The sequence below is a fragment of the Lutra lutra genome, chromosome 17, assembly GCF_902655055.1.
Source record: "Lutra lutra chromosome 17, mLutLut1.2, whole genome shotgun sequence".
NCBI classification, from domain to species: Eukaryota; Metazoa; Chordata; class Mammalia; order Carnivora; family Mustelidae; genus Lutra; species Lutra lutra.
Window position 1 is genome coordinate 12,553,809 of NC_062294.1, and position 26,886 is coordinate 12,580,694.

General features: G+C 42.3%; 1 protein-coding gene and 1 long non-coding RNA gene across 4 annotated transcripts; one reads left to right on the forward strand and one right to left on the reverse strand.

Annotated features, from left to right (window-relative positions):
- Positions 1 to 979: 979 nt before the first annotated feature.
- Positions 980 to 4,614, reverse strand: LOC125089915 (uncharacterized). Its single transcript, XR_007124098.1, has 3 exons — positions 4,357 to 4,614; positions 2,231 to 2,390; positions 980 to 1,591 (listed from the first exon to the last, which is right to left on the reverse strand). It is a non-coding gene; the product is annotated as an uncharacterized LOC125089915 (long non-coding RNA).
- DDX19B (DEAD-box helicase 19B) lies at positions 1,948 to 25,505 on the forward strand. 3 transcript variants are annotated; one of them, XM_047712396.1, is made up of 12 exons: positions 1,948 to 2,045; positions 11,493 to 11,541; positions 12,378 to 12,431; positions 13,192 to 13,327; positions 13,790 to 13,882; positions 16,620 to 16,722; positions 17,251 to 17,365; positions 20,547 to 20,724; positions 21,080 to 21,317; positions 21,835 to 21,997; positions 22,477 to 22,668; positions 23,051 to 25,505. In XM_047712396.1, exons 1-12 carry the CDS (start codon positions 1,974 to 1,976, stop codon positions 23,110 to 23,112), a joined length of 1,455 nt encoding a protein of 484 aa, XP_047568352.1. In that variant the 5' UTR covers positions 1,948 to 1,973; the 3' UTR covers positions 23,113 to 25,505. The 3 variants fall into 3 exon arrangements, with proteins under 3 accessions (XP_047568352.1, XP_047568353.1, XP_047568351.1); XM_047712395.1 differs by lacking the exon at positions 1,948 to 2,045 and adding an exon at positions 4,640 to 4,820; XM_047712397.1 differs by lacking the exons at positions 1,948 to 2,045; positions 11,493 to 11,541; positions 12,378 to 12,431 and adding an exon at positions 4,637 to 4,820.
- The last annotated feature ends 1,381 nt before the right edge of the window (positions 25,506 to 26,886 follow it).

Consider the following 26,886-nt stretch of genomic DNA (forward strand, 5'->3'; position numbering starts at 1 on the left):
AAAGGCGGCTCTATGTCGGCTGATGCAATGGCCCGGAATAGAAGGGCAGGGATAAGTCACGTGACCGATAGGATGCGGGCTTCTGGAAGTCGACATTTTGGTTTGCAAAGTCCTAATAGTTGACCTGGTTAATAACGGTAACCGGCGACGTGTTTGTTAAAGGTCACAGCTCTCTTGGTGTACAGTTCTGTTCATTGTGGAAATATGTTACTTTCGTATATAAGAGTGCATTCTATACATAAGGACGGCCAAGCTCAAAAGCCAATTTAAAAGAAAAAAAAAAAAAAAAAAACACTTGAACTAGCTTCCCAGCTCACCCCAACTCATTAATCATATACCACCTAACATTTGTTGAACATGTAGTATGCGCCAGCACTGATGTAAGCTTTCGAGCTGATCTTCACAACAATGAGTGAGTTATAATGGAGTTACTAATGTTACCTGTTTTTAACAGCTAAGGAAACTGAGGCACCCAGAGGTTAAGACAAGGACAAAACCAAGAAAGACAAGTGTTTGTTCTGATCCACATTGGCCCAAAATAACATATTTGGCCTAAACAATCTGAGAAATGGGTCAGACTTTTGTGCCACCACAATTAAAATGGAAAGCCAAAATTGTACAAGTTATATTTTCAAAATAAAGTGATATTGGTTGTAGTCTCAATACCTTTATTATGTTGCTGAAGTTGTCGCTATTAGGATAGCACCTTCACTCGTGAAAGAATTAGAGACATATTTACAAAAATTTTTTTCATTCACCCAATGACTGTGTCAATACACACAAAGAGAAATAGTTGAGGCCCAAATGTAACATTTTTCTAAGCATTCTACTTGAATTATCCAGTTCTCTATGATATGTTTATCTTGTAGGTAATGCAACTATAAAATAGAAAGAAAACTATTTTTTTAAGATTTTATTTATTTATTTAACAGAGATCACAAGTAGGCAGAGAGGCAGGCAGAGAGAGAGAGAAGAGGAAGCAGGCTCCCTGTTGAGCAGAGAGACCGATGTGGGGCTCAATTCCAGGACCCCGGGATCATGACCTGAGCTAAAGGCAGAGGCTTTAACCCACTGAGCCACCCAAGTGCCCCAGGAAAACTATTTTAATGCAACGCAAATTGTGTATTATAAGAAAATTCTTATTCTGGGCTAAGAAAATAGGCTTGCAGGTAAGAATAAGTGCTATACACATGACTTACTCTGAAGTAAAACATTGGCTGAACCTCTTGGGAAATGAGGAAGCTAATAGAGCTCAAGATAGTACAACTTAGATACTTAATTTTGGAAATATGTAGTCCTAGGTTCTAATTCTCCCATGGCACCTAATATATTTTTAGCACCCATAAAATGGACTTAGACCGTTCATTTATTTGCTATATGGTCAAATGGTAGTGACTGAATAGTTTTCAGACCATAAGTCGTTAAGAAATCACCTGATATCTTTAAATTCAGATCCTGATCTAGTGGGTCTAGGAGTGAGGCCTGAGATTCTACATTCTAATGGACTTCCACAGGTCCTGCTGATACCTGCTGGAGGAGGAGGATCACACTTGAAGTAGCGAGGGCATCAACTAGGAATGAGCTTGTTCCCCTATTTGTTCAGAGACAGAGATTTAAAAGTTTGACCTATCTGGGGGATGTGTATTCCTCTACTAGTCATTCACCAAGTGGGTGTCTATTATGTGTTAGTCCCTGAAGGTAACATTAAAGAATGCAAATTGACCTGCCCTCCTGAAATTTTCAGTCTAGCGAAGGAGCTGGATATTCAGCAAAAAATAATAAAGTTCAATACACAAAGGACCCCTTGCTGGAGCCAAGGCTCAGCCTTTCACGGCTAGTTACCTGGGCACGCGTGACCGAGGCTGTGCCATCCCCTGCGCTGATTGGCTGGACGGACCGGCTCCCAGGCCTCAGCCAATGAGGCAGCGGCAGTGAGCGGCCGTTGGCGGAGGTAACCGCTATGCTGAGGAGCGATGGCTGGGGCCGCTGGCCGTATTCGAGGCCGCGCCTTGGGGTGCTTTCCGCTTGCCTTGCCCGTGGGCGATGTGAGTATCTCTGAGACCCTTTTTCCACAGTTAGCTATCTTCCCCACCCTACTCCTCCACCCATGGAGGGGAGAGTCGGGAGTAGTAATAATAGCTAATATTTATCAAGCCTTCGCCGGAGGCCAGTCGCTATATCACATAAGCTTGTGACTGCTGAATTATTGAATGGTGCACTGGGTACTTACCCATAACTTCAGAGAATGTGGAGGCTGCCAAAGTCATGTGGGAGTAAATGCAGGAGGTTGCATTCTAATCCAGTGTCTCTTGTAACCTTGATTCCTCTCTCCACGCTCTGCTTTGGAAAGCAGATTGCTTCTTAGCAGGTGTCTCACGTTGAGCTGGTATCTGCAGATGGAGACAGGAAACCTCAGCATCCGGATGCTTATTAAATTTGGGTGTGGGTTTTTTTTTTTTTTTAGATTTTATTTTTTATTTATTTGACAGAGATCACAAGTAGGTAGAGAGAGAGGGAAGCAGGCTCCCCACTGAGCAGAGAGCCTGATGCGGGCTCCATCCCAGGACCCTGGGATCATGACCTGAGCAGAAGGCAGAGGCTTAACCCACTGAGCCACCCAGGCGCCCCTGGGTTGTTGTTTTTTTTTTTTTTTTTAAAGATTTTATTTATTTATTTGTCAGAGAGAGAGAGCAAGCACAGGCAGACAGAGTGGCAGGCAGAGGGAGAAGCAGGCTCCCCACAGAACAAGGAGCCTGATGTGGGACTCCATCCCAGGACGCTGGGATCATGACCTGAGCCGAAGGCAGAGGCTTAACCCACTGAGCCACCCAGGCGCCCCTGGGTTGTTTGTTTTTTTAAATAGAGAAAGCAACACATGGTAAAAAGCATTTATGAGAAGGATAAGCACCAAATTCAGGACAGCTGCTGTCTTTAGGGATGGTCATACAGGGGGCTTCAATCAAATCTTAATTGTTTTCTTTCTTAAGCCCCAAGGTGGGAACCTAGATGTTCATTGTATTATTCCCTTCCTTGTTTGTCTAAAATAGAAATTTATTTTTTAAGGATTTTACTTATTTGAGACAGAGAGAGTGCACGAGTGGGTAAAGAAGCAGAGGGAGAGGGAGAAGCAGACTCCTGGCTGAGCAGGGGGCTCCCAGGACTCTGGGATCATGACCTGAGCTGAAGGCAGACGCTTAACTGAAAGAGCCACCCAGGCACCCCTGAAATACAATTTTAAAAGGAAAACATGCACATGGAAACTAAATTTCAGAGGATGAAGTGTACACAACAAAAAGGAAGTCTTCTCCCACCCCACATTCCTAGATCCCTCGCAAGAAGCAACCACTGTTAATAGATTTGTGTGTCTCATACATTTTCTATAGTATCTACAAGCACATGAGGGTTTTCTTTTTCACAAGTGGATTCTATTGTATACAGTTCTGCACCTTGGATGATTTCTTTTTTAACGTAAAAATCCTTAACCTCCATTAGTCCTGTGATCAATATAATTTTGCAGGCAAAATATTCCTAGGATTGCTTCTGAATACGATGAGATGTATGTCGTGGCTTCCCTGGCTGTGTGTGTGCCTTTTTCTTTTTGCATATCCTCCCCTATAGGTTCCAAAAAATCTTCACCAAATTAACCCCCGCAAGGGTACAAGAGAAAAAGAATCATGGCAAATAGAGTATCGTTTGGAACTGTTTTACCCTTTCCTGAACATTCTTACAATCTACAGGTAAAATTCCAGATAGAGCCCACTACTGCTTGAAATTAATTCACTGGAGTAGAATAGCGGCAAACAGAAGTGGGGATTCATTTTCTCAGCTTGCAGGAAAATACCCAGCTTCTTTCTAGTTAAGTAACAAGGGGAGGGGACCTTGTTTATTTCCAGTTAAGGGAAAGCAAGTGTCACATTTAATCCTTATTTTACCTCTTCTAAAAGCCCAAGATATTTTTTCCTTTAAAAAAAATTCTCCCAACCACTCAACCAGCGCTGGGATTGCAACCCAGGCACAGGTAACTCCAAAAGTCATGACAGATGGGGAAGAGTTCCCTGGAATGAACTCATTTGCTTATTAAGCGGCTTTGCATGGCTCTTTCCCTCTACCTACTACCAATCTGTTCATCCCTGGCTCTTGTCAATCCCCGCAGGAATTGTGTCCTTCAGACTCAAACCTCCTTGCTTTTTCTAGTTTCCGATCCTTCACCTGGAACGCATTTCCCTAGCACCCTGAGTATTTTTGAAGGTGAAATTCCTGTAAGTGGCATTGCCACATAGTCTACGGGACAAATTTTTAACCAAATGGTGTTTGACATGGCTGATTGCCAATCCTTGGGCACTGAAAATTACCAACCTGAAGAGAAAAAGATGTTCCAATACGCTTTTGGTAGCTACTCTACCTGTAATGGTTCTGTGTTTTGACATATTCAATCTATATGAGCTTCTATGCCGGCGTGCTGGGTGGGAATGTGGTTTTGCTCGCGCGGGGAGAGCCAGTTGGCAGCCATCGTTTCCGGACGTTAGGAAAGAGCGTGAGCTAACCAAGGGTTAGGTTGGGGGCTCTGAGAGCGGTGGAAGTTACTGCTCGAAGTGGGCGAGGCGGCTGGGTGGGCGCAGAATCTGACGTCACTGCGGCGCGCCACTTCCGCTCCGCGAATGACTTCTCCCTTGGTGGGGCTGGAGCTGGGCTTGCTGCGACCCCGGAGAGTCCACGATCGCGCCGCCCCAGCCAGCAAGTCTGTCTCACCAGTGCCTGGGACCATGGCTACCGACTCGTGGGCCCTGGCAGTGGACGAACAGGAGGCGGCGGCGGAGTCGGTGAGTTGACTTCAGCCGTACAAGGGTCAAGGGGTCAGTTTTGGCCGGGGATCATCCCTGGATAAGACACTCACTACTTTGGTCAGGACGGGTATGGGGTGCCTGTGAGGATGGAGGATGGAGCCTGGACCCTGAGCTGGCTTTGTTTATCCATCCGCCTCCTGGGTTACATAAGAGCAGGTGAGTACTCCCATGGATAAAGAGCCCAGCTCTGTTTTCCTGGAATCAAGACTGATTGTAGATTGCACTCTCCCCACTTGGAGTATAATCACCTTTGTGTCGTTCTCCGCCTCTGGATTCTGACCTTTCTGGGCTCTCTGACCGTGGCTTACTCCTCTTTTTGTACTTCTTTGCTTGCTTAGTGATGATGAATGATCGACTCTGTGGGCCCGGTAGTCCGTAAGTAAATCCTCTTCTCACCTTAACTTTTTTCCGGGGCTCACACACAGCAATCAAGATACGACTTAAACATGACTATGAAGAATTAATTCCTTCTACTTCAACACTCCAAGTTCTGATAATGATTTGAACCTATTTCTGTTAGGCCTTGTAGCTGTGAATTTCTTGCGAACAAGGACTTGGTCTTATTATATAGCTGATAATAGATTATATGCACATAATTCAAAGAGTCAAATAGTTTTAGAATTTTTAAAAGATTTTATTTATTTATTTGACAGACGGGACGGGGTGGGGCGGGGGGAGAACAAGCAGAGGGAGCTGCAGAGAGAGGGAGAAGAAGGCTCTCACGGAGCAGAGAGCTCGACATGGGGCTTGTTTTCAGGATCATGGCCCCAGTGGAAGGCAGAGGCTCAACCGACTGAGCCACCCAGGTGCCCCAAGTCACACTTTTAAAAACTCTTTCCACCACCACCATTTTTTTCCTCCTCAGAGACAATTAAGAGTTCTGTTGGAGGTAATTTACATAATTGACCTCCTTGTTATCCAAATAGCATGTTATGCTAGTTTTTGAACTTTCAATTTAGCCTATTTACTGATTTTTATTCTTTTCCTCCATACTTTCTCTACCACCCGTGCACACCTTCGCACTCCCTACCTTTTCATTATAATTTCAGTTAGATCAGTATTTCATATTTACATTACTAGTAACTTATGAATACTTTTACTTTCCTATAAAACTTTGTTTTTCCCTGGAATTTGTAATTGTCTTGCATTTTTGCTTCATGTTTTTTGTACTTATCACCAACTCAACCCCAAGCTCTTTGCTAATTGTTTAGTTTATCTCAGGATGTTCAAACACATTAAGTATTAATTTGGAGCACCTAGGTGGCTGAGTCAGTTAAACTTATGACTCTTGATTTCAGCTCAGGTCATGAGCTTGGGGTGGTGAGATCGATCCCCTCATGGGGATCTGCGCTCAGCATGTAGTCTGCTTAAAATTCTTTTTCTCTCCCCATCTGCTCCCCCACCCCTCCCACTCTCTTTCTTTCTAAAATATATAAGTAAATAAAATCTTTCATTTTAAAAAAAGTATTAATTCTGTTTCCCCCAGGTCTTTCAGCCTGCTTCATATTGGACTAGTTCTCCGTGTGCTTAAAGCAGAACTCATTTCAGGGACTGGAGGGACCAGGGCAGATTTCCCTTCACCTTCATTCTGGGGATTCACTCTTCTTTTATGTTGGATCCCCTCTCTTCATCTTTATTGATTTGGTGAAACCATCCATGAGCTTTCTGGAAGTGTGTCAGAAGTATTGTTGTTGTTGTTGTTTTGTTTTAGATACTGTTGCATTTCTGGAAATACCTTATCTTGCCCTGTCACTTGGATAGTATTATAGCTGGGTGTAGAGCTGTAGGTTGGAAATTAATTTCCTAATAATTTTTAAAGGCATTGTTTCGTTGCCTTTTAGACTTCTTTATTGGTTACTGAGATGTCTGAGACCATTCTGATTCCTGATGTGACCTGTTTTTCCCTTTGTAAACTTGAACAATCTTCTGTTTGCTTCCAGTATACAGAACATTCCTGATAACTGGTATGGGTCTGTTTTCATCCATTTTGCTGGACACTAGGTATATCTTTTTTTTTTTTTTTTAAGATTTTACTTTTAAGTAATCTCTACACCCAGTGTGGGGCTTGAACACACACTCCCAAGATCGAGAGTTGCATGCTCTTCCAACTGAGCCATCCTGGTGCCCCTGGGTGGGTCCTTTCAATCTGGAAAATTCTTATCCTTCAGTTATGAGAAATTTTCTTGAAAAATTTCATTTTTTATTTCTCTCCCTTTGTTTTTTCTTTGCTCTTTCAAGAATTCTTACTAGTTCACTGTTGGATATCTCAGAGTGGCCCAATTATTAAGTCAAGTTTGTTGAGGTAAAATTTACATATATTAAAACTCACCTTGTAAAAAATAAATAAATAAAATAATAAAACTCACCTTGTTCTGTGAATTTTGACAAAGGCATTCAGTTGTGTAACCATCACCACAGTCAAGATACGAAACATTTCCACCACTGCCCAAAGTTCCCTCAAACTTTTGCATTCACTCCCTTCTCCCCACCCTTCTCTGGCAACTGATGATTTGTTTTCTGTCTCTTGAGATTTCGTCTATTCTGGATATTTTATGTAAGTTGAATCATACAATATGTGGTCTGTTGTGTGTCTGGCTGCTTTCACGTAGCATAATGTTTTCAAAGTTCGTCCATGTTGCAGTAGGTGTCATTCCTTTTTATTGCCAAATATTCCATTGTCTAGATATATCACATTTTATTTCTCTGCTTATCAGTGTCCATTGATGAGCATTTCAATTGTTTCTACTTTTTGGTTATTATGAATAATGTTGCCATGATTATTCATGTACAAGTTTTTGTATGGACCTTTATTTTCAAATCTCTTGGGTATACACCCACAAGTGGCATTACTGGATTATGTAACTCTACGTTTAACTTTTGAGGAACTGTCAGACTTTTCCAGAGTGGCTGCACCATTGTATCACCCTTAAAATAATTGCTTTCTATGAGATTAGTATTATCTATGACAGGCACTGTTGTGTAGAGGTTAAAACCTTAGCCTTTATAGCCAGACAGTCTAGGATTTGTATTGTAGGTCCATGGTTTACTAGTTCTATGACTTTGGGAAAATTGTTTAATCTTTATGTGCCTTGGTTTCCACATCTGTAAAATGGAGATAATCATAATACCTACCTCACTGAGTTATGGACATGCCTGTTATGTGTGCTATGTAAGTAATAACAGTTGTTGTTATGTATAAATCACAGTTCCAATGCAGGAATCTTTTTTTTTTTTAAGATTTTATTTATTTGAGTGAGTTATAGCAAGAGAGGAAGGGGAAGAGGGGGAGAAGCAGGCTCCCTGATGAGCAGGGAGCCCAACATAGGGATGGATCCCAGGACCCTGGGATCATGACCTAAGCCAAAGGCAGATGCTTAACTAACTGAGCCATCCAGGTGCCCCGCAGGAATCTTTTAAATTACTTGTCCATATTGTATGGATTAGATAGTTGAACCTGGATAAGACTTGTGAATCTACTTAACCATGCACAGGTAAATTAGATCACAATATTCCAAAACTGAGCAAATGAGTAAAGACGCCTCGATTACCCTCTGCCTCATGGAACTCTCACTGAGGACACTGCGTGACATAGGTAACACTGATGTGTGTAGTATATAGTTACTGTATTTTAAATATTAAGCTTCGTTCCTTATTTATTGTAGGTAAGAAAATACTAGATTCTATTCATATTTATTTCTTCATCCCCCAGTGGCTCCTGTCTTTGTTCCCCCTCTGTTCCATTGGGAAATTTCTCTTTAGAGGAGGGCAAACAGATAAGAAAACTGATGAGTATGACTTTACGTCCTCTACTTCACCATTCTGGCAGAGATAATCCCTGTTCTCTATAGTTCACTATTAAATCTTTTATGTCTCAAGAATGCTTTCTCAAGTAGCTTTTGAATAAAATGTAGTGTGTAACTGTAGAGTTTTTCAATTATTTTAACATATCTTAAAAACTAAAATATTAAAGGCATTGAAAATGTGGGTATTACAAAGTGGATGTTTTTGCTTTTTTGCCTTTCTGTTAATTTCAAAATGGTTTCTGATGAAGTTGCAAAAGAAACTGGTTTCTCCTTTTTGGTCCAAGTAAACAGAGCAAAGAAGGTATCTAACTGTACTTTCAATAGAAGTTTCAGAGTTCAGTTCACTGACACTGCACTGGGTAATACAGACGTCACGGTCTCTGCTTTACAGGCTTTAAGGTCCTTACAGCCAAGGGAGGAGTTTGTTTCTAGATTCGCTGGACCCTCTCCAGAATCCTGATATGTTGTAATCAAAACATCTACTGGTTTCATTTACATTGTTGCTACAAACTTTACTACATATTGCATTGTTACTTTAACTGTTACTTTATTTACTGTTAACTTCAGTTTGAACAATGTATCAACAAAACAATGGTTTGTCCTTTTTATCATTATTAAAATTTTTTATAATAGATGTTTGTAACTCACTTATACTTCATTAACTCATTTATACCTCAGCCCTGTCATTTGCTTTAGCTAGCAATTTTCACCCTAGGAGTGAGTACTATTAAGTTTACTGTTGCAAGTATTGCCAGTAAGTCAGGCAGTCTGTTTGTCTAGACTCGCTCTCTGTCCCCGCCTTGCAGTCTCTCTCCCTCTCAATAGATGTGGATACTATACTTAAAACAGGGTTTGTCAGCAGGATATGGAGAAGTGCTTTAGAGAAGATTAAAATATATTGAACACCTGCTGTGTATCAGGCACTGCGCTGGTCCCTTCATATTCATTATGTTAGTGTGTTTGCTAGCATTTGGAATTAAGGAAGGATTTTTACTGTTTTCTGATGATTTCCTTTTTTTTTTTTTTTAAGATTTTATTTATTTATTTCACAGACAGAGATCACAAGCAGGCAGAGAGGCAGGCAGAGAGAGAGGAAGGGAAGCAGACTCCCTGCTGAGCAGAGAGCCCAATGCGGGGCTTGATCCCAGGACTCTGGGATCAAGACCTGAGCTGAAGGCAGATGTTTTAATCCACTGAGCCACCCAGGTGTCCCAATGATTTCCTTTTTTGCCAATTTCCTTTCTTTCCAGTCTCTCCAGTATGTTCCCCCCTACTTCTCCCTCCCCTAACACCAAAGCAGAGACACCAGAAACTCCCTTTTCAGTTGGCAACAAAAGAAGTGTAGTTACAAAAAAAAAAAAAAAGAAGTGTAGTTCCTCCAACCCTAACTAACCACCTATTAAAACAGACATTTGGGGGCGCCTGGGTGGCTCAGTGGGTTAAGCCGCTGCCTTCGGCTCAGGTCATGATCCCAGGGTCCTGGGATCGAGCCCCGCATCGGGCTCTCTGCTCAGCGGGGAGCCTGCTTCCTCCTCTCTCTCTGCCTGCCTCTCTGCCTGCTTGTGATCTCTCTCTGTCAAATAAATAAATAAAATCTTAAAAAAAAAAATAAAATAAAAAAATAAAACAGACATTTGTGGGGCGCCTGGGTGGCTCAGTGGGTTAAAGCCTCTGCCTTCGGCTCAGGTCATGATCTCAGGGTCCTGGGATCGAGCCCCGCATCGGGCTCCCTGCGAAACAGGGAGCCTGCTTCCTTTCCTCTCTCTCTGCCTGCCTCTCTGCCTACTTGTGATCTCTGTCAAATAAATAAATAAAATCGTTAAAAAAACAAACAAACAGATATTTGTTTCATTCCTCTCTTGCCTTTCCCGGACTTAGAGGAAAGACAGAATGAATCTGAAAACATAAACCACCAGTGAGGTGGTGCTTTAAGAAATAGCTATTTTCATTGTTACCCATCACTAGATGAGGTCCTAAGCTCCACTTAAATATGATTAGAGCACCTGCTTTGTGCTAGATCCAAAGATCAATTAAATAAAAATATCCCCGTCTTTAAGGTATTTTCTCCCCCACCCCCAGCATTTATGAGGTATAAGTGACAAATAAAAGGATATTTTCATTCTAATAGAGGAAATAAGTCCCATCACAATATGCCTAATTTATAGTGTTTGACCAAAGTCCTAATAATTCTTTGAAATGTCTCTTTGCTCTGTCCCTTCCTTTGTATTCCCACTTCAGCTAGGTATTTTGATTACACAGTGTGCCACGATGCCCCAGACTGCTCTCAGTTTAAAATATTAGACTTCCACCACGAGGCAAAAAACAAGGCAACCTGAATATGAGGGTGTGTATCTGCACATTGTGGTCCCGCAACTCAAACCTACCGTGCAAGGGAGCGGACTCCCACCCACACACGGTTTTTGTTGCAGCCTCCCACCTTGAAGTTCTCTGTCTGAAGTGTGACTACATTTTCCAGTATCTTTTAAATTTTCCTGTCGTTTGGAATATGAGAGAATGACAAATGGTATTCTACTGAGAGAGTCTTTGTAATCAGGGCATTAAGCAAACTCATAAACTATCATTTGCTCTAGGGACTGTAATTAGGAAGTGTGGATTTTGAGTCATTTGTGTAACCAGTTTTTTTCTACTGCTGTGTTTATGGGAAATTTTGTTTATTTTCACTCAAACATTTAGTCGACTAAAGGAGCCTGGCAGAACAACTTAATGAATAGATCTTGAGAGTGGCTCATTTCTCCCCAGCTTCACTGGGGAGGCTCTGTTGATACAAAATCTTTTAAGTGATTTTCCTGACACTTTCCCCCCTCCCCCCATATTCTCCATTTAGTTGAGCAACTTGCATCTTAAGGAAGAGAAAATCAAACCAGATGCCAATGGTGAGTAAAAGCTAGTTTGAAAACAAATGTGATTTCCTTTAGTATTTCTGCTTTGACATAACTGTCTGGAAAAAAATTGTATATGTACAAGTAGGGGGCTGGCAGATACTGGCAGTCATTTGATTTAGGAACTAAACTGGATTGTTTTGCTTTGAATTGTGCTTAAAATAAGCATAGGTTGCCTAAGTGACTTATTACCAAACTTATTGCTGACCATGAGAATATACAAAGTATGAACAACCTGAGAGTTAACCTATTGTCATTCTGAAATCGTATCTACCCAAATCCAAGATTTCCATTAAATTTTCATTGATGTACATATAGTGGGCAGGGGGGTAGTAACACTTACCTCATTCCAAATTCATTTACAATCTTTTTCTGTAATTTTTTCATACCTACAATGTTTGAATATACATTTCTATTAAACAATTTATATACATAGAATCTTAATGGCATTACAGTGTTCATACACTGATGAAATATGGTTTGCACAGATATTCCTCTGTTGAGCATCAAGGTGGTTTGTGATCATTGCCTGCTGTGATCATCTTTCTTTAACGTTTCAGAAATACTGATGCTATGAGGGAAAGTCCCATTAGTGTTTGATGTACCGTGAGAGGACTCGGAATAGGAAAGAACTCAAATATAAGCAACACTATTTCATACCTTTGTTTATTTAAGAACAATAAAATGGTTTTATCTGTGGCTTGGTTTCCTCATTTATTGTTCTGCTCCCCAGGCCTTTTACAGTTCTAGTGTCTCATAGAATTTGAATTGTCTCCGCTGTTGGGTATAGTATGTGATATTGAATGATGGCCACTTTGTGTCTGATAAAGGTGCTGTTGTCAAGACCAATGCTAATGCAGAGAAGGCAGATGAAGAAGAGAAAGGTAACAGCCTAGAGCTATACCCATGAGATTCCACCATAGATTGTTACCAGGCTTCATTTTTAGACCCAACTTGGCTTGACTTTAAAGGGAGTCATATTGCTAACAAACACTCAACATGGTTGCTGGTGAAGGAATTCTCAGTGGTTACATTTTAAAGAAATTTTACTTTGAACTGATGGACTTCAGCAGCAGCAGCAGCAGGAAATAAGCCCTGAATGATGATCTTTTACAGGGCATTATAAAAGAAATTTTAAGTTGAATTGCCATTGTCTACTAAAGTTAATGCTACTTGAACACATTAAAAGTGGATAACAACATACAAACAACTTATATGATATCAAGATACAAACTTTGTTAGTTTCTGGGGTGGTTTTTTTTTCATTGTTGAGATGTGCTGGCCAAGCTAATAATTTTCAATGTTCTACTGAGCACAAAGGAGGAAGTCAATACTTGGGTTTACATAGGAAGAATAGATAACCTCCAGAAAGGAGGGCTTGGAAGAGAGTCCTGGAGAGGAATATGAGGCCCAAATGTATGACATCAGTATCAAAACCTTTTTCTTTAAAAAGCAATTTTAATTCTATTTATAAATCAAAACTATGATATATCCTGAATTATAAGTCCTAGCATACATACATGTAAGTGCTTAAAATGCCAATGAAAAGTGAATTCAGATGAGTTCATGGTGGATTTCATGGCCTTTTAAAATTCTTTGCTTTAAAAAAAAAAAAAAAAATCTTTCCTCTCTTTTTCCTGACAGAGGACAGAGCTGCCCAGTCCTTACTCAACAAGTTGATCCGAAGCAACCTGGTGGATACCACAAACCAGGTGGAAGTCCTGCAGCGGGACCCGAACTCCCCGCTCTACTCCGTGAAGTCCTTTGAGGAGCTTCGGCTGTGAGTGTTTACTTTCTGACTCTCACCTTTGTATTAGATACAGACTAACGTCGTTAGTGTGTGTGTGTGTGTGTGTGTGTGTGTGTGTATACACACACACACACACACACACTTTTTTTTTTAAATCACAGCAGAACATTTTTAGCTAATACAAGTTTATTTTTTTACTTTATTTATTTATTGGTATAAAAGGTGATTTTATTGAAGGAGGAGGACAGGATCCATGGGCAGAAAGAGCTGCTGCCAGCCAAGACAAATTTAATCAAAGAATTTAGCTGCTTTGGGCTATTAAGTAAAATTTCTAGCTAATGTGAATTGTGCAAAGTGCACAGTTCAAGTATTATTAATTGTAAATAAACTGTGTGTAACAATAGTAAGAAAGAGAAAAAAAAATCCCTCGGATATTTGGCTTCTTTCCTCAACCAAAGAGATGGTGACTTTCATCTTTAACTGTTTTCCCAGGAAACCACAGCTTCTCCAGGGAGTCTATGCCATGGGCTTCAACCGTCCATCCAAGATACAAGAGAACGCACTGCCTTTGATGCTTGCTGAGCCGTATGTGTCCTGATAGAACTCTATCCCATTTTTAATTTTCTGTTTTTTTAAATTTCTATTATTTTAAAAATCTATACTAGGAACACATGTTTATTTTAGAAAACTTAGAAAATTATTTAAAAATAAAAAAAATTGTTTGTAATCTTCCCCAACCTACTATACTAACATTTAGAGACTTCTAGACTTTTTAAAAATAAACTCACATATTTATACCTTTTTTAAAAAACAGAACCATACAAAATCTTACATGCTTTTTTAAAAACTTAGTGAGCTGATCATCCTATGTTGGTAAATAAACATTTATCATTCATACACACCTTGCTTTCATTAGATGGATAGATAGAATTTATTGTGTCAGAAGCAGTAAGTGAAAACCAAACAGGGTTCTGGGAGATCAGAACAGGGTAATTACCAAGGTTGTTTTGTAGTGCAGTGCTTTTCATACTTTCATAGGCACATGAATCTCTTAGGAATTTATTAAAATGCAGATCCTCATTTCAGTCCATCTGAGGTTCACTATTTCCTAGAAGCTTCTAAGTGACGCTGATGCTACTAGTTTCAGACCACATTTTGAGCAACAAGATTCAAGAGCATGCGGAGCTTTTTATAAAAACTGATCCCTACATTATATATGATTATGGAAAGTTGTACTGCATCTGATCCTAAATCCTGAAACTTTCATAGAGTCTAAAAATAGAAATTTTAGGTCTATATTAAAGTTTTCTTTGTTCTGTGTCAAAACAGTGACTTTTTTCACTTGATCTTAGCTAGAAGCCTGAGAAGCAATTAGTGACTTTTTTCATGATGAATAATGTCTCCTTTTTTTTTTTTTTTAAAGATTTTTTTATTTGACAGAAATCACACGTAGGCAGAGAGGCAGGCAGAGAGAGAGGAGAGAGTGCCCGATGCGGGACTCGATCCCAGGATCCCGAGATCATGACCTGAGCCGAAGGCAGAGGCTTAACCCGCTGAGCCACCCAGGCGCCCCGAATAATATCTCTTTTTAACTTGACATTTTGAACATCTATGAAAGCATTGAGATCTATAAAAAACGAATGACCAGTGTGAAACAAATACTCCATTTATGCATCTCTAAGTATGTTCAATATTAAAATCATCAATGTTAGAAGAGACCTGAGAGAATTATCTAGTACCTTTCTTCATTAACAAATATGTATTGAGTGCAGGTGTGTAACAGATACTATTCTAGGCACTTGGTTACATTAGAAAACAAAACACACCAAAATTGCTGTCTTTAAGGAGCGTGGTCTGGAGTATAGATCATTTATTTTTATTAAAAATAGGGCGCCTGGGTGGCTCAGTGGGTTAAGCCGCTGCCTTCGGCTCAGGTCATGATCTCAGGGTCCTGGGATCGAGTCCCGCATCGGGCTCTCTGCTCAGCAGGGAGCCTGCTTCCCTTCCCCTCTCTCTGCCTGCCTCTCTGTCTACTTGTGATCTCTCTCTCTGTCAAATAAATAAATAAAATCTTAAAAAAAAAAAAAAGCTGTTTTTAAAAAAGGTGATAAATACTGGGGGATCTGGGTGGCTCAATCAGTTAAGCTTCTGCCTTTAGCTCAGGTCATGATCCCAGGGTCCTGAGATCAAGCCCCACATCAGGGGCTCCCCCAGCTTGTGCTCTCTCTCTGTGGGTCAAATGAATAGATAAAATCCTTTTTTTTTTAAAAAGGTGATTAAAAAAAAAAAAAGATGATAAATACGAATAAGAAAAAGAAACCATAATAAGGGAGATCAGGAATACCAAGGGAACTGATTGCAGTTTTCCCACAACATTATATTATGAAAATTGTAAAAAAAAAAAAAAAAAAAAAAAAAAAAAAAAAAGTTGAAAGAATTTTTTTTTTTTTTTTTTGAGAGAGAGAGCACACAAGTGGGGTATGGAGGAGCAGAGGGAGAGAGAGAGAGAGAGAGAGGGGCTCCATGCCCAGCACAGAGCCCCACAAAGGGCTAGATCTCATGACCCTGAGATCATGACCTGTGCCGAAATCAAGAGCTGGACAGTTAACTAACTGAGCTATTCAGGTGCCCTAAAGTTGAAAGGATTTTATAGTGAACACCCATATGTCCCCCATCTAGATGTAGTCACTAACATTTTACTAAACTTTATCACATATCTATCTACCAATACATAATTTTTAAGGCATTTCAAAATAGGCTACAATTTTAATCAAGTGCTTAGGGTATGATCTCATCAAGTAGGTGATGTGTGAGCAAAGCCTTGAAGGAGATGAGAGAGTTGACATGTCATGTGGGGACAGCTGTCCCAGCAGAGGACAGAAACCCTGGGACGGGGGCATGGCTGGCTTGCTTTTGGGGAAGCCCCAAGGCTTCTGTAGTGGGATGAGTAAGGGAGCCCATGGTAGGAGCTGAAAACAGAGAACCACTAGGGAGCCAGATCAGGTAGGACCTTGTAATGCAGAAGGATTTGTACTTTTACTCTGAATGAAATGGGGAGTGACTGGAAGGCTTTTGAGCAGAGCAGTGACATGAGCTGACTCACATTTTAAAAGAATCACTGGCTGCCCTGTCAAGAATAAGAGATAGGGAGTGCTTTAAATTCCACTAGTCTTCTCTCTGTGGTGCTTGGTGTTTGTGGGACTAGCATGTGTTATCTAATGCAACAATCAAAGCCTCCTTCCATAAACTCATTTATTCTTCACTGTTACTAACTAAAAGGATACTTGAGATGTAAGCCCCTAAACAATGTTTTCTTGTGCAGCCCACAGAACTTAATTGCCCAGTCTCAGTCTGGTACTGGTAAAACAGCTGCCTTTGTGTTGGCCATGCTCAGCCAAGTAGAACCTGCAAACAGATACCCCCAGGTAAGGGCTTGGTGAATTTGGATTTTCTGTTGATGTATAGCTAGAAATTACATGTGATGGATTGAAAGCCAAAATGCTTATTACTTTTTACATAAACCAGAACCCCTTGTCGAGCACAAACAATATGGTTGACCTTCTGGTAGCAACATGCATCCTGTTCCCTTTCCACGATTTACCAGTTCTGAGATACTGCTGATAGGCTTGGCACCTTTACTTTCAGGAAAAACCTCTTCTATCTACAGCTATCATCCTCTGGAAAGTTCTGAGAACTTCCCGAGTAAGTGAAAAGGAAGCTAATTTCCACCTGGGATTTCAGATTCTTGTTCACATGTGGGTTTTGTATTCCTGTGGCCAAGAGCTATTTCAAATGTATTTACCCAACCAGAGTTCTAACCCTGTGACTTTGCAGCATAAAGAATCAAATGGCGTGCACTTTAATGTTCTTCTTCAGCCTCAGCTGGAGGAGTAAGTCCTGATGGTGATTCCCCACTGCCCTTGAGATCTCACTCTGCACTCTCTCCCTGCCAGTGTCTGTGCCTCTCCCCAACTTACGAGCTCGCCCTCCAAACAGGAAAAGTGATTGAGCAGATGGGCAAATTTTACCCTGAACTGAAGCTAGCTTATGCTGTCCGAGGCAATAAATGTGAGTATGAATATGTGATCCTAATTCATTAAGCTAACAACTTCTATTTCTTTTTTTTTTAAGACTTTATTTATATTTATTTGACAGAGAGAGACACAGTGAGAGAGGGAACACAAGCAGGGGAAGTGGGAGAGGGAGAAGCAGGCTTCCCGCCAAGCAGGGAGCCCGATATGGGCCTCAATCCCAGGACTCTAGAATCATGACCTAACCTGAAGGCAGATGCTTAATGACTGAGCCACCCAGGCGCCCACAACTTCTATTTTTAAAAATTTCAAAACATACGCAGTAGTTGAAATAATAAAAATTAACATTTCACTTAGACTTGAAAACTTAACATTTTGCTAAATTTGCTTTATGTGTGCATGTTCTGGGGGAACCATTTGAGAGTAAATTGCAGACATTGTGGTATTTACTCCTAAATACTTAAGCATGGAGGCACCTGGCTGGCTCAGTCAGTAAAGCATGCAACTCTTGACTTCAGGGTTTTGAGTCTGAGCCCCACATTGGGTGTAGAGATTACTTAGAAATAAAATTTTGGGGCATCTGGGTGGCTACCAGTCGGTTAAGCATATGACTCTTGATTTCAGCTCAGGTCTTGATCTCAGGGTTGTGAGTTCAAGTCCCACACTGGGTTCCACAAATGGAGTGGAACCTACTTAAACAATTTTTTTAAAATCTTTTTTTTTTTAAAGGATTCCATTCATTTATTTGTCCGAGAGACTGAGCACAAGCAGAGGGAATGGCAGGCAGAGGGAGAATGAGGCTCCCTGCAGAGCAAGGAGCCCCATGTGGGACTTGATTCTGGGGCCCTGGGATCATGACCTTAGCTGAGGGCAGATGCTTAACCGACTGAGCCACTGAGGTGTCCCTTAAGGAAATCTTTAAAAAAAATTTTTTTAATAAATACTTTAGCATGCATCTCACAGTAAGGACATTCTTTTTTTTTTTCTTTTTTAAGATTTTATTATTTATTTGACAGATAGAGATCACAAGTAGGCAGAGAAGCAGGCAGAGAGAGAGGAGGAAGCAGGCTCCCTGCCGAGCAGAGCGCCCGATGTGGGGCTCGATCCCAAGACTCTGGGATCATGACTTGAGCCAAGGCAGAGGCTTTAACACACTGAGCCACCCAGACGCCCCACAATAAGTACATTCTTCAGCATATCCACAAAACCCTTATCACAACCAAGAAAATTAGGAGATTCTCTAATAACTAGTACCTAGTCCATTTTTATTTTTCCCTAATAGTCCCAAAAGTCCCATGGTCTTTATGGCTGTTTTGTTTTTGAACCAAGATCAAATTGGTGTGAATGCACTCCATTTGGTGTTGTATCTCTTATGTTTCTTTAAATTTAGAATAGTCCCTCCACCTTCTCCTCCCCGCTACTTCTGACCTTTTGAATGGTCCAGACCAATTGCTTATAAAATACTACACATTCTGGTTTTAATTGCCCAATTTCTTTTTTGTCATTAGAAGAACAAAAATGTTCTTGAGGGGCGCCTGGGTGGCTCAGTGGGTTAAAGCCTCTCCCTTCGGCTCAGGTCATGATCCCAGGGTCCTGGAATCGAGCCCCGCATCGGGCTTTCTGCTTGGTGGGGAGCCTGCTTCCTCTTCTCTCTCTCTCTGCCTGCCTCTCTGCCTACTTGTGATCTCTATCTGTCAAATAAAATAAATAAAATAAAAATCTTAAAAAAAAAAGTTCTTGAATATTCATGACAATTAACTCTGGCATTTAATTTATTTTTTTTTTTAAAGATTATTTATTTATTTATTTATTTGACAGAGAGAGATCACAAGTAGATGGAGAGGAAGGCAGAGAGAGAGAGAGAGAGGGAAGCAGGCTTCTTGCTGAGCAGAGAGCCCGATGCGGGACTCGATCCCAGGACCCTGAGATCATGACCTGAGCCGAAGGCAGTGGCTTAACCCACTGAGCCACCCAGGCGCCCCAACTCTGGCATTTAATTTAATTGAATTATAATTAACAGTGTTTTATTAGTTTCAGCTATATAATATAATGATAGATCAAGTCTGTATTTTTCTCAGTTCTCATCAAAATAAGTGTATAAATGTAAAGGATAATCCCCCTCATCTATTTCACTCACCTCCCCACCTATCTCCCCTATGGCAAATCTGTTCTCTGTATTTAAGAGTCTGTTTTTTTTGTTTGGAGCTTATTTTTATTACTTTTTCTTTATTCATCTTCGTACTTTTGTTTTGCAACAAATTAACAATATTTAAGTAATATAAAAACTGTTGAAAGTTTGGCTGTGAATCTTTAACATGTGTAACTATGACTCACAAATCCACTCAGCATACAATACCAACTAATACCAACTTGAAGTTGCTTCTAAAAAGTAATACAATTATAAAACTTAGTGGAAGATGATCATACATTTATTATGTAAATTGGTTGTAAACTGGATTGAAGTTAGAATGCCAGAGTCTGAATAACTTTTATCGGAGGCAGTAATTGGTTTAAGAAGGAAGCAGCATTTATTAGCTTTGAATTGACTCAACATTCACATTTGGGCAAAATTTTGGCAGTGATTAAGAGGGAGATTGTGTATGTCAGGTCATGGTTGTAATTAAGAGACTTAAATTCAATATTTAAGTGCCATCTAATTCAAAACGAAGAGGCAAATCTCAGTTTCAAACCACAGAGGGTCAAGAATGTGCCATGGTCCGCTGGGCTTTGTTTGGGGAAGCACTTTACCTAAGAGAGGCACTTTGTGCTTCTTTGAGAAAGCAAAGCCATTCATGATGAATCCTATTTTCTGACCTGGGCAAGGGAACTGGCTTGTTTGATGTAGGTGCCAGGATAGCTGAGGGGCAGAGTGCACTGGAGAGAGCGGTGAAAGTCTGCTTGTGAGAAGTGCAACCCTGGGCTGGGGGAATGATGCTGAGAGAAGAAATAAAGATAACAACAGATCCTCCTCGAAAGAGAACTGGATGACTACAGAGAACGGACAAGCACACTACTGAAGAGGCTTTCATCTTGTCACTGTTTCTATCCTATGTCTTTTCAGCATTATTAAATGCTGTGATATTATAACCCTACTTTAAGATATTAATGCAAACATCAAAACAGTTGACATTAAAGTACAGCATAGCTTTAGATTTTCTCAGAGAGGAAAGCTGGCTTTACCATGGAAAATACCCACAGAAAACATCTTGTCTCCACAGTGGAAAGAGGTCAGAAGATCAGTGAGCACATTGTCATTGGCACCCCTGGGACTGTTCTGGACTGGTGCGCCAAGCTCAAGTTCATTGACCCCAAGAAGATCAAGGTGTTTGTTCTGGATGAGGCTGACGTGATGATAGCTACTCAGGGCCACCAAGATCAGAGCATCCGCATCCAGAGGTAGGAACTCTGAGTCAAGAGGAACTTCTCAGCCTCCCGATCTGCAGCATCTTCTCCTTTTACTTCAAACAGCTCTTCTTGCTCCTGTCAGGTTCTTTATCTAGTACCTCCAGAAGCATCTGTTTGATGGGCTACTTCCTCTTCAACACTGACCTGGGGTTGAGGAAGGAGACATAGGGAATCTAACCCCAGCCCCATTCCTGCCCCGTGGCTGCTCTCACCTCTTCCCCGCTGTTCTCCTCCCGCTTTTGCTATTTTCCTGGGCACGCAGCCCATGCAAGCCCCGGGCCGCTGTCTTCTGTTCGTTCCAGAAAAGACTCGGGATCATGCCCCATACCTGGGTCTTCCCTTGCAGGATGCTGCCCAGGAACTGCCAGATGCTGCTTTTCTCTGCCACCTTCGAAGACTCTGTCTGGAAGTTTGCCCAGAAAGTGGTCCCAGACCCAAACATTATCAAGTTGAAGCGTGAGGAGGAGACACTGGACACCATCAAGCAGTATTACGTGTTGTGCAATAACAGAGATGAGAAGTTCCAGGCCTTGTGTAACCTGTATGGGGCCATCACCATCGCTCAGGCCATGATCTTCTGCCATGTGAGTAGCAGTGGCAGCAGCTACCCTGGAGGGTGTGCCTGCCCCTCCTGTCAGCCAGCGCCACCTCAGTGCTGAGGCGGGCCAGCTGCCCCGTGTGGCCAGAAAGGAAATGATGAATCACCTCCACCTGCCCCAGGGAGTATTCTCAGACTTAACGAGTTATGAGGAAAAGACTATGAAGATTTGAACCTTCTTTGGTCCCACTTCTTAGAGATAACTTGGAAAAAACTCCAAATAACATCCAATGAAATAATTATATAAAACATTAAGAATATAGACTGTTTGGGAATGATGACTTTTGGCTCACACCACACTCTTCCTAGCGGAACACTAAGATGATTTAAGTAATTCATCTAAAAAAAATGACAGGGCCAGAAGTATTTTTGAAATTGGTAAGCCTATCCTGATGACTGAACTCAGCAGGTCTTCATGTACTTTTAATGGCAACAAGCCACTTTTTTGTTGTTATCTTTTTCTTTAAAAGTCTCTTCATTTAAAACAATTCTGTTCTCTCCAGACCCGCAAAACAGCGAGCTGGCTGGCAGCAGAGCTCTCCAAAGAAGGCCACCAGGTGGCGCTGCTGAGTGGCGAAATGATGGTGGAGCAGAGGGCTGCGGTGATCGAGCGCTTCCGAGAGGGCAAAGAGAAGGTGCTGGTGACCACCAACGTGTGTGCCCGCGGTGAGCAGAGAACGTGTCTGTCCACCAGGCCCCGGGTAGCCAGGGAGTCCTGTACGGGGCGCTCCGCCGGTTTGGGGGTGTCCACGTGGGCTTGGTTCTCTCCTGGAGAGACTGGGCTCCCCGGGCACATGAGAATGTCACAGAAGCCAGAGGCGCCGATGTGCTGGAAGGACATGGAGCAGCAGCTCACTGGCCCAGGACGGTGTCTGCTCTCTTTGGGGCCCCCACGGAGGTTTCGGCTACGCTTTCTGATACTTGTGTCTAGCAGAGGCTCTCTCCTTGAGGTCATAATTTTGTCAGCACTTGCCGAAGTTCTGTCTTTCCCTCTGGGTTCTGCTGCATGCCCCCGGTCCCCGAGTCCCAGAGCCGGCCTGCCCCAGACTCTTCCTTCCGCCCTAAGCTGGTGTGGGTTGGCCTCACTTGGTTGGCAGTGATTTTCGGCTCGCGTCCTGACTCCTCTGCACCTGCCTTTCACGTAGGTATTGACGTCGAACAGGTTTCTGTCGTCATCAACTTTGACCTCCCCGTGGACAAGGACGGGAACCCGGACAACGAGACCTATCTGCACCGGATCGGGCGCACGGGCCGCTTTGGCAAGAGGGGCCTGGCAGTGAACATGGTTGACAGCAAGCACAGCATGAACATCCTCAACAGAATCCAGGAGCATTTTAGTGAGCGCCTGGGAATGGCCCCCAGGGAGGGACGAAGGGTCGGTTCTCCCGTGGCCCCGAGAGAGGCCCGTGTCCTTGTCACACAGTCCCCTCCTTTCCTACAATATGGAAGTTCTCGAAGAGCACACCTGGCAAGTTTTCAGGGTCAGGGATGCAAAGGACAGTGCCCCCCTGGCCAGGCTGAGGGACCTAGGGCTCTCTCTGTCCCTCACTCGGGCACTGGGAGTCTTTGGGGTCAAGTGCAAGACTGCTGTGGCCAGAGGTATGGTCCTGTTCCTAGGCCGGGCAGAATGCTGTGTCCCTTTCTCCCTGCTGTGCTGTCCCTTTCCTAGGTGTGTGTCTCCATGGTAGACCCGCACTGATTTCTCATTTTCCTCCCCAGATAAGAAAATAGAAAGACTGGACACGGATGATTTGGATGAGATTGAGAAAATAGCCAACTGAGACGCTCTACCAGTCACCAGTGCCCACCCCGGCACTCTGCCTGCATGGGAGACCAGTGCTTTCACGGCACAGGCCTCGACAGTCACCACAAAGACAAAAGCAGAGGAGAAGAAACTACCTACCTCATTTTAAATTACGTTTGGACTCGACAAAAATTGTGCAAATGATGGGGGAAGGTAGAAAAAAATTGTTTACACAACTTCTGAAGATTAGGCGTGAATACAGAGAAATTTACTTTTTGGAAATTCCGTCTTCTTTTTGGCCACCTTTTCCCCCATCTAGATGCTGTGGCTAATCACTGCTCGAGATCCTTGTGGCAGCCCCTGCCTATTCTCTGGCCAGAAGTGTTCAGAACAGCCTCAAGCAGAACAGAGGTGAAGAGGGACACAGAGACCCCAAGTAGGACAGATACATCAGCCAGTCATCATGTTTGTTGTATGGCATGAGGCCTGTGAGCTGGTGCTCTGGATTTGGGGTGGTAGAGCTCATCTGAATGTTGTCATTTCCCTCTGTCCTGATGCCCACACCAGGAAGGGATGTGCTTAGCATGGACCAAAGTGCCACCCTGAGACTTTCGGTGTATGCAGATTTGTGCTGCAGGACCACAACCTCCTGGTTCTCATCAGCAGGTGCAATCTGTGTATGGTGCACATGATTCCTGGTAGGTCCCTTGTGTGTGCTTGAGCAAGGCCTGTGCACAAGTCATCGTGGAGAGTTAGTGGTGGCCTGAGCTTGCCGCACATCCTGGGCTCACAGGCACTTGCAGCATCTTTTTTATAATCTCTATTGTCACCTTGACCCCTTAGGAGCCCCAAGCAAATAAAAGGTGATCTAAGGTTTGGATCTTCCGTGAAAATTACGGCTTCCGATCACTTGTGGCCAGCTTCAAGGCAGCTCCAGAAGTGGTCAGCAGTAGTCACAAATACTTGCTTTGTCTCCAGATCCCAGAAGGCAAGATTTGTCAGAGCTGGGGTATTATTTCAGTTATTTGCTGTCCTGGTTGTGAAGTGATTCCAAACGTCTGTGTTCACAGTTCTTGGAATACAAAGAGTGCAATAAGGGACTAGAAGGACTGTGGTCATTCACCTGTGCAAGGCCGAGTAAGTGCCAAGGAACTGGCTCCCTCCTTACCGGGCATCTTTCTGCAGAATAGTCCAAGCAAATACTAGTGATGGACGCTTTCTCAGACGTGGCCTAGGCTGATGGTACCCACAGAATGACACAGCAAGGATGAGGTGAAACGGAGACCCCAGTCACAAGGAGTCCCCTCCAGTTCTTTGACCTTGATACAGAATGGCTACTTTGTCTAGGCCCAGGCCTGGAAGAGGGATTTTCTATGATGAGAACTGCTCCAATCCCAGATTATCCTTGTAAGTGTTTCCATGTTTTAGGGCCAGATCTGTTTCCTGGGAAGGGAAGGTGCCAATACCAGCCTCCAGGTGGTTTCCTTAATCTGACATTACAGATACTGCAGACAGACCAAAAGACCGCCAATCCACCACCCCAGTGGGCATTTGACTGTTGAGTGTTCTCTGCTTCTGGCCAACTCTGACCCACAATGGGAATCTTTTAAGAAGAGAAGAAATTTTTGTCTTCCACCCCCTGCAGTGCTGTGGACCAACCCTGTAATAACTAAATCAAAGGCAATAATTAAAGGAGTACTGACTGCTCACAAAGCTGCCCGGTACCTCCATCTCCCCCCTTCTCACAACATTTGTAACCTGCCCACTGCATAGCCCTAAATTTAAGGAGGAAAAGGGGAAGGGATAGGCCTCAGACTTCTCAATACTAGGAGTAAATAGGTATCTGGTAGAAGTCTAGATCAACAGGGTTCCATCTGGGGGCTTGGACTCTAAGAATTCACTAGATGGGTTTCATGGAGTCTATGAAGTATGTGCCATATCTTGAATTTAGATGCATTTTCCTGGGGCGAGACTCCCAAAGGAGTGTCTTTTTAAAAAGTAAGACTCACTGTTATGCTGGCTGTGCAGTGTCACCCCAGTATCACTGCAGTCCGTATTTCTTCACAATCCATACTCATCCTTGCCAGAGCTTGGCTCCCAGAGTTCAGTGGTCCACAGCTGCCTCTGACTATGTGCTGTTTTGAGATACCACTGATGTACTGAAAATGTACTTGGTAAGCTTCAGTCCCCAGAGTTTCTTTTATTCTTTTTAGTAAGTTCTCATGTATGGAATGATAAACTGTCCTAGAACAGAGAAACTCACTTGGAAAAAGAGATTTTTGGTCCAATGGAAGATTCTGGATATGTTCATCCATAAACAATGGATTTTTTAATTGGGATTTTCTGGAGTGTCATTGAATGGCTGTGTGCATAAGAACTAGTCAATTGCTGATATATTTCTTATTGATGTTAAATGAATTATGAAGTATGCATGTTACTAGGATACCATTAATTAATGAGTATAAAAAGTATGTTTTGGGTTGCTGGAATTAGTGATCATGCTTAAGTCGAGACACTTAAGATCCCATAGGCTAGTCATTACCTGATCCTACTACTACATGTCAGAATTACCATTGCTCCAGCACGAACAGTTCCAATGTCTCTATAGGCCGTGGACCCCTCTTGGTTGCCAGAGTACTCCTCACATTCCTTTTTTCCTGCTGGTAAATCCAGAGAACACTGGCTACCTAATCAGAAAGAAGGTAGATGCCAGTAAAGACAAAGTCCTTACATTATATTTTTCTAGTCCTAGGAAAGAAATACAAATAGGCCTTGGAAGCAGGTCTTCTCCCTTTGTTTCATCTTGTTTATTATTTAACATGAAGACAGTTTCATTCAGTGTCAACGGTATTCAGAAATTAAGGATTTCTGAGGCTAGAGATTTCATAAAGGAGTGGAGTTTGCTTCTGAGAGAAAAGTGACAAGGAGAGTGCTGTAGGCAGTGGAAAGTAATATTAAAACTAAAATAGCTTCCCCAGGATAAACCTAGCATACTGGAAGGGCAGTGAGGAGAGCAGCTTCGCCATGTGGACAGAGAAAAGTCTTGTTAGGTACAAAATGAAAACTTGATTGAACAGTGTTTGGATTTATTAGTGAACAGTCAAAGATTGTTAAATCACATAAAGGGAGTGATGAAATTAGTGGGGTTTTTTTTGGGGGGTCTAGCAGAGGTTTGTAGGATATATTGGAGCTGGGAAAGGCAGGCATCTGAGAAAACAGTTTGAAGATGATTGCGTAGTCCCGTCACACAGCAAGTGCCAAGGTTGTACTGAAAGCACAAAAGAAGTGGACTAGACGGTTATCACAGGAAAAATGATGGGCTTTTATACCTACTTATTATTCCGAAAAGGATTTGTGGAAAGATCCACTGTGCAAAATAATTCTGGGGAGAAGCCCAAAGGGAAGGTTTGGAAAGAACAGATCAGATGCATCAGGGTTGAGTCTCATACACAGCATGTATGATTTCAGGCCTGTCACCTCTACAAGCAGGGACTTGGCCCCTCTTCAACATCTTGTAGATTTCAGGGGTCTTCAGGTTTTTCTTGGTCCTAGACACAAATGTCAGGTTCTTAGGAACTCTGCAGTTTTACCTGACTTGACTTTTTCTGCTTGAGAATAATTATTCTTTATCCTGTTGATTGAATCAGATTGCAGCATCTTCTAAAAATGATACAATGGAGGTGAGGGAACTAGAGGGGCTGATGCTAGGAGGCTCCAGGACCCTGCTTTCCCAGTCCTGCATCTGGGACAGGGTTTTCCCAGAATAACTTCAAACACCTTGTTGGAAGTCAGGCCAGGTGGAGATCTGTTT